Source organism: Cavia porcellus, unplaced genomic scaffold, assembly GCF_034190915.1.
Source record: "Cavia porcellus strain 051 isolate PalLab524CR breed Dunkin Hartley unplaced genomic scaffold, mCavPor4.1 scaffold_10, whole genome shotgun sequence".
NCBI lineage: Eukaryota > Metazoa > Chordata > Mammalia > Rodentia > Caviidae > Cavia > Cavia porcellus.
Window position 1 is genome coordinate 70,099,683 of NW_026947493.1, and position 15,436 is coordinate 70,115,118.

Genomic DNA, 15,436 nt, shown 5'->3' on the forward strand with positions numbered 1-15,436 from the left:
CTCCTTAGGGAGAGACCCTCCCTGACATTCCTACCTAAAATAGCTTCATTTCTCACCCATTCCCTGCCACCATCCTGCCTTTCTCGTCTTCTGCCTAATTTTCATCATAACCCTTAAAATAGCCCTTATATTGTGTTTGCTTATTTTCCATCTCTGCATCAGGACTGAAGCATAATTAAGGCAGAACATCTCCTTGTGTTTGTCACTTGTGTATTGTAGCAAGAATTCAATAAAGTTGCTGAAGGAAATCATGCAGGCATGCCAAAGATCATGACCTTTTCCCTTGCATCTTGCATTAGCTCATTTTCATAAGAAAACACGTCTTGTGGGGCTGTTCTTTCCTTCTTGTTCTGATATTTGTATGTGCCCATGTTCCTCATCTTTTATCAGGTGACTCCTCTGGGACTCAGTGTCTCCAAAGAACCAATAGCAGAAGTGAGGGGTTGTCTTGAGGGCTGCTCCCTGCACACTCTTGACAGACTCCCAGCTGGCATGCAGGTGGCTGTGCCATAGCCAGTCTGATTCCTTATCCTTGTGGCTTGCTACCCAGTGCATTTCTGCCCTACAGTGCAGGACTTTTCTCCACTCCCAAGGTTTGAGTCTTGGGGATGAGGCTAACGTGTGCCTTTGAAAAAATAATTCAGAGCACTGGAATTCCTGTTGTGCCTTCTAAGCTATTTTGTTCTGGCTGCTGTTGTGGTTGGTGTCCTCTGAGACAGTTTCACTCTTTACTGTGGATGACCTGGTGGGAAGGGAGCTGGGGGAAAGGAATTGATCAGTGCCCTGCCTTCCTCAGGGAGAAAGCATGAGGCACCCACAGCTGTCTCTGTTAGCCGGGGACCATTTTGCTCTTGGGGCTCCTATCTAGCAACAGAGATGATGAAAGGATTATGTACTTTCCTATCTTTTACCAGGTGATAATTTATCATGAAACTAGAATAGACTAATAGCCCTGGGTATCTTTTTTGGTTGTGTTTCATTGAATTAGATCCAATGTTATTGTAATTCATGTTCATTGTGCCTGACCTTAACTTAGGGGTAATTTTCAATAGCCTCAGCCTTGTGAGTTTGTGTATTTTTCTGGTTTGTATTTTGAAACACTGTGTTAAGGAATTCTAACCAGATCCTATGTTGAATGAATTTTCTAAATGTGTTGTAGAAGATTTTGTAGTTGGGAAAATTCAAGTTTATTCAAAAGGCTACTGAATTCGAAGTAGGATTTTGGAGTCATTAATAGTTACAAAATTACAGTGTCTTATTACAGTCCCCCAATATTTTGTCTAATCTGAACATTTTTTTAAACTCTCATAATCTAAATTATATGTAATTATTCTTCTGTAGCACTGTGCCAAAAACCTTCTCCTACGGGATCTCATTTAGTTTGCTGTTATCCAAAACTATCTTTCCCATCTTTTAACTACTAGTTTAAGTAACAGCTCTGGTTTGGACAATGGAGGCGTTTAAGCAGACATAAAAAAGTATGACTATAAGGCAACCTCAGATATTGTGAAAGATAAAATAATAGCTGCTTTGAATTAGTTACTCTTTCTGTTGTTCATTAATGCACATTTTGACATTTTTAATCCACTGCAACTTTCTTGAGAAAATGACTTTAAGGGTGGTGAAAATGTTGACTAATTGTGCTCTTTGTCTCAGATGGGATTACACCACTTTCTAAATCAGAAGTTCCTGCTATTGCAACATGTATTTTTCTTGATCCTTTGTGTTTTTGCCTCCCCCTTAGAAATGATCCATTTGGCTCTGTCACTGGGCCACTTGTTAGTCGGGGGCATTCTTCTTGTTTGTGACTACAGTGAAGTCATCCTAGGCTGGGTCCGCATGGAAGGCAGCAGGAGATCCTGCAGCTGCTTAGGAAAGGAAAAGAGTCATTCTGACATGTTAGGCCCAAACCTTGGTTTCCCAAAGAAATGTGGAATTTTTATTTTAGCTATCAAGAAGACTAATTCAACTTTTTTTGCTTGCTATGTGCTATGTATAATAGCATTCTGTTGATTGTTTTATTGAAGTGTAATATTCTCAGAGAAAGTGCACGAGTGCTACATATATAGAGATGAACTTTACAAGCTGAGCACACCTGCCTCACCCACACCCCCACCAGGAAACAGTGGGACTGGAACCCTAGAGATTCTCCTCGTGCCCCTTTCCTGTCACTAACCCTCCTCACCCTGGGAAGCTTTTCCCTGTTTTATTGGGTTTTATACTTTATGTAAATGGAATTATGCACAACATGTCATATATCTGGCTTCTTTCTTTCTTCATTATGTTTATGGGATTTATCTTGCATTATGTTTGTACATTCTTACTGTTGTGCAGTGTTCCATTGATGAATAGCTTATTTATTCTGTTGTCGACAGATTTAATTTCCTTTTGGAGGGAAGAGGGATAATTATTAATATTCTGTTGCGAACATTCTAGTGTATCTCTTTTGGTTAAAGTGTGCATACATAGTGTGATCTTGCTGGGCATGCCACGTAGTTTGGAGTAGGATTAGGGCCTATTCTCAGTGGTAGGTAGGACAGCGGGAAAGGCTGGTTGTGTATAATGACTCTCATGCCAGCAATGAACAAGAATTCCAGTTTCTCCTCTGCCTTGCCAATATTTGTCATTTTTTGTCTCTGCCATTTTTAAATCCAGTGAGGACTACTGCATGTGTTTAATATATATTTCCTTGATGATAATGAACCTATTCCTATACGTTTTTGTGTGATTGTTAACAATTTGTAGATCTTTTTCTTATGAGGTAGTAAATTATCTGTTTAAGTCTTTTGCCTGCTTTTCTATCTGTTGACATTTGTGGCTCCTGTTTTACAGGAATTTTTACTGTAACCCGCATCTGAGTCCTTTAAAAGTACACGGGAATATTTCCTCCTCTAGCACACTGCCTTTTCATTCCCGAAATGCAATCTCACTGAGCGGAGTCTAATTTGTTACTTTTTGCTGGTGGTTGTGTCTAGTTAGAAACGGCCTGCTCTGGGATGACAAAACTGTCCTATGCACTTCTCTAGAATCTTTATTTGGGTCTGCAATCCATCTCTCTCAGTCTTTGAGATATTATATGTAATGTAGAGACCCCTTTGTTTCATATCAATAATCCATTTACCTAGCATAATTTTCCTTGGTTTTTAACTTGTTTAAGTGTGTTTATAAAACTTAGTTGTAGTAAAAATATTTAATTATATTCATAGAAAAAATTACTCATTTCTTGAAAAACATTTTAAAACTTTGGTGATTTAAAATTCATAACATTGTCTCTAGATTTAACACTAATATGAATTGAAATATCTCTTTAAAGTTTTTCTGTTCAATTAGATCTACTTTTTAAATCTAGCGCTTTGTTTATTCAACAGTAAAGTTACGTATAATATACAAAAACAATCTTTTTTAGAAATTAGTTTTCATTTTTCATTTGATTTCAATTTCTCATCTTAATGTGTGTTCTCTAGAATTTGAGACCACTGAAGATACAGTTGAAGCTTTAGATTCCATTTGTATATCATTTTGGCTTGAAGCTATATAGCAAAGTTATCAAACATCTGTCAGTAATGAATCAATTTCTTTTGTACTCAGAATTATTAGCAAAGAGTGGTACAAGGTGAGGACTTTTCTTACTATTAGAACAGCCTCGGACTCCTTATATAATGCCACTGTGTCAAGCTTTTCACTAGTAATTGCCTACTTTTAAGACATGAAAACAGAAAAGAAAATATAAAGGTTTCATTTTTGTATCTGGAATGCCTGTGAATTCTTCCTCTTCAGTGTCATTATTGCTTACTTTGTCCTGCTTTTTATTATTTTTTCTAGGTGGTGCTGGTCAGTGGACATCTGGACAGCTGGGATGTCGGGCAGGGTGCCATAGATGATGGCAGCGGAGCCTTTATATCATGGGAAGCACTCTCACTTATTAAAGCTCTCGGTAAATATTTAGAAAATCATTAACTAAGGTGTGAGAATCTTCGCAGTGACACGTCTAACTCAATACATAACATTCACAAGATCCTCCTGAGGTTTGTGTATGTTTTGTCAGTTGATTTCCAGAAAAGAACTAATTTATTCCTTAAAGAAAGAAATTTTTGTTCAAATGTACTACAGACATCCAAAGTATCAGATATTATTATCCACCACTGGGGAAAATGACCAAGCAAATAAAATCGAAGCTAGTGTAACCACATCAGCTGCAGACTTTGTAGGGAAACCATGACCAAATGCAAAGGAAAATCAGCATGTCCCCCACTGCCTTTACCTTACAACACTGTCACTGTTAGAAGCAGGGAAAGACCTCTCATATTTCATGAAGGAAATTAGAGAGTGACTTAGAAGTGGAAGGATGGTTCTCATATAGCAACAGTAGGAATCCAGACTGAGACACTGGAACTTTCAGTTAAACCTAGATGTGAGTAAAATGGAGATACATAAAAAGAAATGATTGATTAAAAAGCAGCTTATTTTGGTGATCACATTTCCAAAAAAAACACACATTTGCTCTTCGTGTGCTGGTCAAAATGGTGAATTTGATTGTGGTGAGAAATAATGAAATAGTTGGAGCACGAGTTCTCTATCTGTATCACACCAGTGTGGTTTAAAGTGCCTCGTCAGCCACTGGCTGTGAAATCACCTCAGTTTCAGATGAAGTGGTGATCAGAGCATCCCACGGCTTATGTTAGGTCTAAACTCATGCTCTTCCTTTTAGTGAACTCTTAATTTATTAAAAGTTATTTATCTTCTTTACAGTAGATGATTTTGGATGAAACTTTGGTGTATTGTTTTAATGTACATCTTAGTTGTGTTTTAAAATGGAAAAATGGAGCTGCAGTCTTTTTAAAACTTCTAAATAGCCAGTGTTTCTCAAACTTGGCTTTATGACACTTGGAATGAGATGGTTTGCTGTAGTGGGGTCTGTTCTTTCTATGGTGGAATATTTTGTAGCATCTCTGACCTGTACCCACTAGATGACTTAGAACCCAGTTGTAAGGACCAAAATGTCTCTTGACACTGCCAAATGTCCTTGGGTGAGGGTGCCAGGGTTAGCTGCCCTGTTTGAATAAAAATTTCTATGCCATCATTAAAAGAAAAACCAATTGGAAATCTTACATTACAAATTATTATGCTTTTATCATCATAACTATATAATAATAAAACCTATGATCACTGAGCGCATACCAAATCTTTTGTAAAGCCCTTTAGAAAATTGAACATACAGAGAGGTTTAGAGATCTCCTTTGTCATTTAAACCTTAGAATATAGTTAGGGAACTACTCACATAGAAAGGCTGGTCACAAAATATGGTATATGTTTAAATTAAAAATGTATTACAGTAAAAAACATATTGCCATTAATTCCCCTTCCCTTGAATGTGTTTATCCTATCATTCTTGGCACTTTCTGAAGCAGTTATGGAAATTTTTTTCATTGTCTTTAGAAACTGTGATTGAAAATATATTAAATCCTGCTACTGAGTGCCATAGAACAGAAAGGCACATTCCTAAAATGATTACAGTGCATCTTCATTCATCTGAGCAGTGGATCTGGCACCATGAGACTTCTGGCTCTTACTCAAAGCCAAAAGGGTCAGGAAAGATAAATATTTTCTTTTTTTTTTTTACATTTTTAAAAATCTTTTTATTGGTACTGGGGATCGAACTCACGATTGCCTGCTTGCAAGGCAGGTGCTTATGCCACTAAGCTAAATCCCCAGCCCCTTAGATAAATATTTTCAATCAGTTCAGTTCATCAAGGTAGCCACAACAATGCAACTAAAGATACACATAAAAGAGGAATTTCAGAACTGCTTGAACAAGTGTCAGGAGTGATAAGTGTGTTCACAAGAAGGGGAGTATTTTATTGGGGATTAGTGACTTTTTTTGTTTTGATCACACTCTACCAGAGTTATTAACACAGACATAACTTCAACATCTGCTTCTAAAATTGGGTAAGGTTTGAAAATGTCCAGCAAAATAAAACCAAAAAAACCTTCCATTCCTTCAGAGAAAACCTAGGAGACCAAATTCTCTTCTCTGCCCCTTCTCTTAAAAATACTCCCTCGACTGTCTGTCCTGTCTTCCCTCACGTTATTCCAGAATGAAGTCGGTTCTAGAGGAGAGCAGGCAAAAGTTTCACATGTAGAGCACAGATCCGTATTCTGGAAATTAATTTTATTCCAGTGTGTTCAGCCAGCTTGATTGAAAGAAAAGTGACTGAGTAAAAAGAGAAACTAGATATGTCTAAATCTGATTTTAGGTTTCTCTGTGCTACTGATAACATTTTTTGTCTCAGATTGATCATTTGAACCCTTTGGACTTAATTTTGTTTGTCTCTACTCAGTTTTAAACTTTTGAAGTATTTTATGTGCTGTAAGTTGATAAAAAAATTTTGCCTTCTCAACGCTCTGAATCTCCATTCTGTGATACTCAGCGTGGGATCCTGAATCACGGTTAATTGAGTTCAATTCAATTGTATAGGTAAACGTGAAACATCACACGCAGGTGAAGTATCTTTCCTTCAATTCTGAAAATACACTGATTTCAGTTGCTTTTGATAGCAATTGATCTCTCCTTTCAGTTCAGAGCTAAAATCTATGATTTTTGAAAAGCCTGTAAATATGAATACAACTCAAATGAACAGTCATATTTTGTGTGAGTAGATGTCAGGATGCAGTAGGATCCGCTGTTCTAAAACACACAGGAATTCCGGAGGTAGACTACCTGAGCTCATCTCTCAGCTCGCCAGCTTCCCAGCTGTATCCCTTGGGCAAATTATTTTGCCTCTTGGGCCTCAGTTTCCTTATCTATGAAAGAAGAATAGCAGTAATTTCTTTCCATAGGTTTGCTTTGGAAACCAAATTAATTGTTTACATACAATTAGAACAGGGCCTGATCCAAACAAATTCTCAATAAATACTAACTTTTGTAATTTAATAAGCAGTACTCTGAAATAATCATTTTAATAGAAGAGCGGATGGTAATTATTTTTTTCTAACACTCACATTAGTAATTATTTTGCCTCCTAACTTAATATGCTAATTAGTATAATGTAACTCTCGGGCCAGCTGCTGTGGTCTCCCTAAATATTTTTTCCTATAAAAGCAAAGTGTTTCTTATATACTGTCTCTTATATGATGGAAGCTAATGATCCTTCTACTTTTTCTACTTTCATACTCAATTTTCTGGAGTCTTAAATTTCTCCTGGTCACAGAATATAGATCCGGCATCTGTAGTCTGCTTTTGTTAAATGTCCCTTATCCACTTTGCACTTCCTTCCTGCAGTGACATCCATTGTGTCTTACTCTTTAATTTTAAAATTATGAATTTGCTTCTATTTTTAGATTCCTCTTGCAGTGCTGGGGGTTGAGCCCAGGGCCTTGTGCACACTAGGCAAGTGCTTGACCCCTGAGCTGCATTCTCGGCGTTATATATTTTCATATGAGGAGCTGGGCCCAACATGTGACAAACGAAGTCTGAATAAAAACTACTGATACACACCAACAAGAAATAAAGCCTTGGGCCTGAAGCCAAGAAATGGGTGCATAATTATTACTTAATTACATGATGCCCAAACTGTTTAACTGGTGAGATAAGAAAGCTCTATAGCAATCTCTTTTTCCAAGAAAAATGAGACTCTTCTTGGATGCTCTTTCTTGGATGATATGTGATGCAGCATGCGTGTCAGAGTCCCTTAGTGGCTTGTTAATTTGAAGTGTTGGTCCAGTGGGGCTCTCTGATATTTCGGAATCTTTTATAAGATGCATCCTTCTGGTTATCTTCTCTTTGGCCCTCTCTTTTACAACTCCTATAGATTCACTTTTCACCCAAACTATCAGCTTATATCAGCTTAAATTACATTGAGTTAATCAAATAAGATATTTGTGCTTTGTAAATATAATCAGTCACTCCTGAGGATCTGTCAGCAGAAGGCTATTTGCTGTGAAGTGCTGTTGAATTCTTTCTTGTGTTTGTGGCTTTCTGGATGTGAAACTGTTTATTTGAAATGTCATTTCTTGGAATGTTCTGGTGTCAGTGGACAAAGCCAGTGGCCAAAAGGGCTATACTTCAAAATGTTTCTTTGGCCCTTGAAAAATAAACTATCATCCATTCCAAAAGTTGTCCAACTTTATCATTTTCTGTGAAGTAGAATTTTGTTTCCAGCCCCAAAGAAATGAAAGAACTTAGAATGTATGGTACTACCTGGCTGTTGAGATGTAATATAAGAAACATCTTACCCAGGAAATTTAACTGTGAGCATCTTGATTGTGATTACTGTAGAGCTTTAAAGCAGAGCTCTTAGAAAAACCCTATATGTGTGCAATGTACTGACATTGATGTGTGTTGACATGTGTCCATGTATCACATTCCTTGTCCCAAGCGCCAGAAGAGATGTGGTCCTTCATGTCCTTGAAGTGGAAGATTCATTTGATTCAGAAAGTTCAATGAAATTGCTGTGAGTTCTTTAAAGCTAATATGCACAAATTTCGGTGAGGGAGGGGCCAGCAAATTCCTGCCACAGTACTGTGCAGCTTCACCTGGATGATGTTTGAGCTCTCTTTCTTAAAGCTAAGTGGGAATTTTTGAAACAAAGCATGCAGAATAAAGAATCCCCAATAGCATATAAAATTACCAGTTCTACATATGTTAAAAATACATAGTAGTTGCCAGTAGCAGTTTTAGGATGGGGAAAGAGAGACTACTCAGTTTTAACCTAATACATTTATGTAATATTAGATTTTTCTGCAATAAGAAAGTTACTTTAGTAACCAAGAAAAGGCTATAATATCCTATTCTCCTCACCACACCCCTAAAAAAAGAAAGGAAAAAGAAAAGAAATACCGTCACCAGGGACACTGGTAGTGGTACCAGGAGTAACAGGGCAGAGGGGACAAGGTTGGAAGAGTCATATGGTAGGTATCAGGTCTTTCTGGTTCAGAACACACCAGTGAACACAGCCAAATACAGGCCAAAGCTTCAGTGCACTGATCCCACTGCAGTTACAGTTTTCTGTAGACTTCCAGAAGTAGGTACCTCAGAGGGGAAGTTTTCCTTCTCTGAGCCCCTGATCAAGTGTGCCTTGGGAAAGCTCTAGGAAATCCAATTCAGAGTAAATGAAGGAAGAAAATGGAAATTTCTACCAAAATGAAAGTCTGGAGAGTAAAGCTAAAACCAACTTGGGACCAGCCCAAGTGTAGAAAGGAGATCCCACTTGGAGAGGCCCTCCCGTTGGGATCAGCCAGACTTCTGGGCATAGTAGAAAAATTAATGGCTAAGATGATTAAGTGATTTCTACACAGTACTATGTGGTAGGCATTTGCTAAGCACCCTACTATGCACAGCTCTCCATCCGCCAAATAGCTCCAAGCAAATAGCTCATATTATATCATTTTACAAAAGAGAGAACTGAAGCTCAGGAAAGCTGAGGACTCTAGCCATGGTCCCATCACTCTTATGTAAAAATATAAATCAGGCACTCTATGACCCCATCCACACACACACATCCTGATACTCATGTATTCTTAAGTATGTCATAATACTATTTCATAGGAATACCATTCCCACTCTTTCTAGGACCACTTATTCTCAGGTACAGAGAGGGCTAAAAGTTTCCTGTAGTCATATAAGTTTGGGAAACCTCTCTTGCTAGTTTCCTTATTCATGAAAAATATTTGTAGGAAGAATATTCTGTGAATGCAGTGTACATTAAGACATGGTGTCTGGGTTGGTTCTGGAGATGGAAGACTAAAGGAAGCCCAAGAATATTCACTCAGATGGAGCTCAAGGACCCCTGTGCAGTGGACAAGCACTCCAGTGTGTTCTAGGATTTCTAGGCCACCTTTTGAAGCTTATAGGTGCCAAAACATAGACATTGTTAAGCAATGTGATTGTTCTCTAACTGGCATGGTACACATTATTCTTGTGGTTGTCCTTGAAAAGCATATTATTCACCCAAGTGCAAACCCTGTCCAACTCTTTATCCACGTTATCTGAATCTATTTTATTTTTTTTTAATGTAGTATTGGAAATATTTGACATATGCCCTGGCTTGTCTCTGCCATATTTTTGTCTGAGTCTGAATTTGGCAAAATTTCCTTTTTTCTGTACTCCCACTTGGATACTCTTCCTCCACAATTATTTGGGAACACAGAAAGGGAGACTGGTGGCCCTGGGAAGGGTGTATCCTATTACAGTCGCTGGTTCTTAGGACCACAAGAGAATTTGCTTGTGAAGCTGTCCAGAAGATCAGCTTGTCCAAAACCTTAAAAAATTCCCCCATGACATTGAATTTCATTTTAGTTAGCTTGAATGTTAATGTGTAGACAGTTGTTTGGTTTTATTTTTTCAAAACAAATGTGGTTCTGACTTTATACTTAGTGGAGAAAATTCCTGTAACAATTGAAAAGATACAATTTTTATGAATTTTTCATTCCTCTTTCTTCCCTTTTTTTTTTTTTTGGTCACTTCTAAAAGTAGGATTTTGGTCACAGGGTATTTATGACTCCACATGTGCTTTTGAGAATGATGTCATTTTTAAAATCCAAATCTGTTATTTCTTCTAGTGGCAAGTTACATACTGTCTAGATTTTCACAAGACCTGTGGAAGATACATATTATTTTTCCTAGGAATTTCTGAGAATTTTCTAAGGTTTGAATACATTTATAATTTTCACAAATACACTAAACATCCTATTATTTCATTAAGCATGCATAGACATTTCTGCCAACAGATGCAAAAAAGGTACTGTGTGAAGATGAGCCATAAAATATGTCCATAGGATATAGTGAGATTTGTTAAAAATGAATCTCTTAGGATGTACTCCATCTTTTAGTTTAGATAGGAGATTCCATGGACATTTAAGAGCCTTAGGCTGTGTGAATATTGCTCCTATTATTTTATTTTTTGGTTGGATTGTACCATTTCTGCAGAGAAATAAACACAACACAGACCCAACACCACGAACAGCCCCTCTATCTAGCAGATAGAGAATCTGGAGGTGGCAGGTGAATGCTGGGAGAGGAAGGGGTGCATGGGTCCTCTTTATAGCATGCTCAGCCTCTCATTTGTCCTGTAAGTGAAAAAAAATGGTGTGGCAAAGGAAGTGGAAATTTAAAAACTTGGTGTTACTTGTCTTGGAGAAGAGGGGCCATGGAAAGACTTAATAATGTAACTTAATCCCAGTGGATTCCCTCTCACCCAAGAGCGGGATGCATAAACATCAAAGGTGGAAAACCACGGTACCTCCTTGAAACAGTCTCATCTCAGTACTGTGTGACTTGGCTCACAAGAAGATCCCTGCTTCAGCAAGTGTTGAGTGCCCACGTGATGGGCAAATGAAATGGGTGGGGCACAGCTCCTTCTGTCAAGGAGCTCATGGTAACAGCAGCAGTGGCTTCACAGGGGAGAGGCATTCTAGCCAAGCTATGGAAAGGTGCATAATGGGAGAGGAAAGAACAGACCAGCTCATGAAAGTCCACAGTTTGAGGAGTGGAGGATGCTTTATTTAAGTGAAAAGGGGTGATGACAAATGAGAGGAATGAAAGATGGGGTCCCTTTGTGAAGGGTACTGACTCAAGGCTGAAGTTAGGAGTTGGTGCTGTGGCAGCAGGGACCATGGGATTGGCATCATGGGGCATCTTGGTTTTCCTTTTAACTTCTTAAATAATGTGCTAAATAGAAGGGAGGCGCAGAAAAACTGAACAGGGAGATCCCAGATAAAGAGACTGGAAAACCCATTTTAATTACTCTGCAGGTTTTTTTCTATGTGGTAAATGAGCCAGCTTTGGTCGCTCCGTGCTAAATATAGCAGAGCGGAAGGAAGGGATGGAGTGTCAGAGGTGCTTGTTCCTCGCCTACGCGTTTTTCTGCGTCATGCTAATGCTGCATTTTGTAAAAGCTGTGGTTTACCCAGCTTCCAGTAAGTTCTGTTCCAGTAAACTTGCCTAAAAACAGAGGCCTTAAAGAGAAATTAAAATACATATACTATGAACACCTGATCCAGCCTTCATGGATAAGAAGATTTTAAAAATTGACCTGGAATGTAGGGTTTAATGTAGTCTCTATCACTGGGCTCCTGAACTCTTGTGAATGTCTTCATGAGCAAACACCAGGAAGGCAGGGTTGCTACAGGGAATGGGATGGAAGCAGTAGGTTGGAGGAGGTATTGAAAGAAACAGACCACTATAAAAATACTGCACTTATAACCACATGCCACCCTCTTCCCATAGATGATCATCACCTTGGAGCCAAGGCTCAGGCCATGTTTCTCCTGACTCCAGCATCTCAGACTCAATGAGGTGACTCAGCTCTGAACTTACAGTCCTTTACATCCTCCTTCCCTTAAATAACTCAAGACTGGGAGGTAAATGAGAGGCAGCATTTCAATACAAATATGAGAAATGAGAGAGCAGGATTTGAATGAGAATATGCTGCACATCCGAATGTATTGTATTCAAACCCTGTGCTGCCTAGTAGCTGTATGATCCTGGACAAATTTTTCAACCTTTTTTTTTTAGTTTTTGAGGGTTTTTGTTTGTTCATTTTTTGTTTGCTTGTTTGTTTCGTTTTCGTGACATTGGGATTTTACCCAGGGCATTCACACTGAGCACTTTAAATTTTTTCTGAGACACAGTCTTCCTACGTGGTTAACCTCCCCAAACTAGACTCAAACTGGTGATCTTTCTGCCTCAGATTTCCAGGAATTATTCAGTTTTTAACATCTCATTTTTCCCTTCTGTACAGTGGGAATGAATTATCTTGAATAGTTGATAGGATGATATAAAATAGTTTAGACAGTATCTGAGCCCTGCTAAGACATCAGTAATAGTAACCATTATTCTTAGATCTAGTTGCTAGTAACACAGAAGAGGCGATGACCAGAAGAGGATACACTTTCAGTTTGCTCTCTGTTCGGTTAGGTCAGGGCTGTCCCCTCATCAGGAAGAAGAGTGGCAGGTTCCAGCAAGGCACTCTCACACGCTTCATCCCAGGAAAGCCACATCTGGGGAATGTGTGAAGCTGGCGCAGAAGCTGGCTCTCTTCTCATTGCTGTAGTGAAAGGATTCATAAATGTTAGAACTGTAGCAGTGCTCCAGGATGTGGGAGTGAAAAGACCTTTGGTCCTATTCCCTTTGCTCTCTTTCAATGTCCTCACCCAAAATCACAGTGAGTCCAGAAAGATTTATAATATTCCTGATGAAAATAACAGCAAAATTGGGAAATAGCTTCTGGGACCAGCATAACTTACTAAAAATTAAATTATTTGAGATGCAGAAAAATTAGGGTAGAGGCAACAAGAATCATACTAGCACTTACCATTTAGACTTTGCGGTGGTGGTTAAATCCTCAGGAAATATTTGAGATTTTTTAAAATTTTAAAATGAAAACATAAAAATGGTGATACAGAATTTCAAAACCAAAAAATAGGAGATTAACAATGGTTAACATATTGTGTACTGTTATGGTCAAAGTAGTTGTTCAGATTACAATATATAGGCATGAAAAAATGATCAAACAATGAAAGCACAAACCACTGTTTAGATGAACTAACAGAAATTAGTAGTACAATTATCTATCTTATTTTTCCCGTCTTTCTTTACTCCTTTCCCCTATCCCAGTTCTTTCCTTTTGAGTAGTTTCTTTCCTTGCACTGTTAAAATATCTATTGTACATTTAGGATCTTATTTATTCTTTCAGTTTTTTATGCTAGGGAGACAATACAGTGTTGACACATGCAAGTCTGATTTAATACACTTAGGAGTATGGTTTCAAGTTGCATAGATTTACCTATAAAAGCCTCAAGTGTATCCTTCTTTTTAGCCGAGTAATATTCCATTGTATAAAAGTACCACATGTTTTTTATCCATTCTGCAGTTGATGGGCATTTAGGTTGTCTCCAAGATTTAGCTATTACAAATTGTGCTGTTACAAACATGCATGCACATATATTTCTGTGGAATGATGTTTTTAGTTCTTCTAGGAAAATACCCAGAAGGGGAATAGCTGGATTGAATGGGACCTCCAACCCTAGTTTTTTGAGAAATCTCCACACTGCACACTAATTTTCCACAGTGGTTGCACCAGTCTATACTCCCAGCAACAGAGGAGAATGGTACCTTTTTCCCCACAGCACCATCAGCATTTGTTATTGTTTGATTTCTTGATGACAGCCATTCTTTGTGGAGTAAGATGGAATCTCAGAGTTGTTTTAATTTGCATCTCTTGAATAACCAGTGATGAAAACATTTTAATATATTTACTTCCCATTTGTATTTCTTCATCTGAAAAGTGCATGTTCATCTCACATGCGCAATGTTAGGTTGAGTCTTTAAATTTGGAGGACCTGACTTTTTCAGTTCTTGATATGTTATAGATAGAAGTCCTTGGTCTGAAGCACTTTCTTTTCCTTCTTTTTTCATTCCCCCTAAAATATTTTTCCATTCTGTGAATTTTCTTTTTACATTGTTGGTGGTTTCTTTTGATGTGCAAAAGCTTTTTAATTAGATGAGATCTCAGTTGTTGATTCTTTGTAGTACTTCCCGTGCAGTTTCTATTTTGTTCATAAACTCATGGCTTATCCCTGTGTCTTCAAGATTTCTACCTCCCTTGTCTTACAGTACATTTAGTCCTTCTGTTTTAATATTTAGATCTTTTGTCCATTTTGACTTCAGTTCAGTGTATGGTGATAGACATCAGTCTAGTTTTAGATTTTGGCACGTGGAAAGCCAACTTTTCCTGCACCTTTTATTAAAGAGGCTGTCTTTCTTCCAGTGAACATATTTGGCCTCTTTGTCGAAGATAAAGTGGCTGAATGTCTTTGTACTGGTGTCTGCATCTTCTAATCTGCCCCACCTATCCTCAGGTCTGCTTTTACTCCAGTACCATGCTGATTTTATTGCGGTACTTTCGTAGTATAATTTCAAGTCAGAAACTGTCAGGGGTTGTGATGCTTCCTGCCTTGCCTTTGTTGCCCAGGCTGGCCATTGCTATTGTGTTTCCAAATGAATTTTAGGAAAGTTTTCTATAGACCTGTGAGGTATGCTAATGGTATTTTGGTTGGAATTGCATTGAATCTGTATAACAGTTTTGGGAGTATGGCCATTTTCACAATGTTGGTTCTTCCTATCCAAGAGCAAGAGATATCTTTCCATTTTCTGATATCCTCTTCAATCTCCTTTTTCAGAGTACTGTAATTTTCAGTATATTAACCTATTATATCTTTTGTTAGATTGAGTCCTAAGTATTTCTGTTCTGTTTGTTTGTTTATTTGTTTCGGATGCTATTGTGAAAGGTGTTGTTTCCTTAATTTATCTCAGTGAGTTTGTTGTTTGTGCACAGGAGTTCTATAGATTGTTCAGTGTTGACTCTGTATTCAGCTATGCTGCTAAATTTGTTTATTAACTCTAGTAGTCTTTTGGTTGAGTTTTTAGGGTCTTTATGTA

General features: G+C 38.0%; 1 protein-coding gene across 2 annotated transcripts in view; it reads left to right on the forward strand.

Moving 5' to 3' along the window:
- Nucleotides 1-15,436, forward strand: part of Cpq (carboxypeptidase Q) — a 360,271-nt gene that overhangs the window by 192,941 nt on the left and 151,894 nt on the right. For both annotated transcript variants that reach the window (XM_003479901.5, XM_063257593.1), the window contains exon 4: nucleotides 3,823-3,934. In XM_003479901.5, coding sequence (XP_003479949.1) covers nucleotides 3,823-3,934 — 112 coding nt within the window. The remainder of the gene's footprint in view (nucleotides 1-3,822; nucleotides 3,935-15,436) is intronic.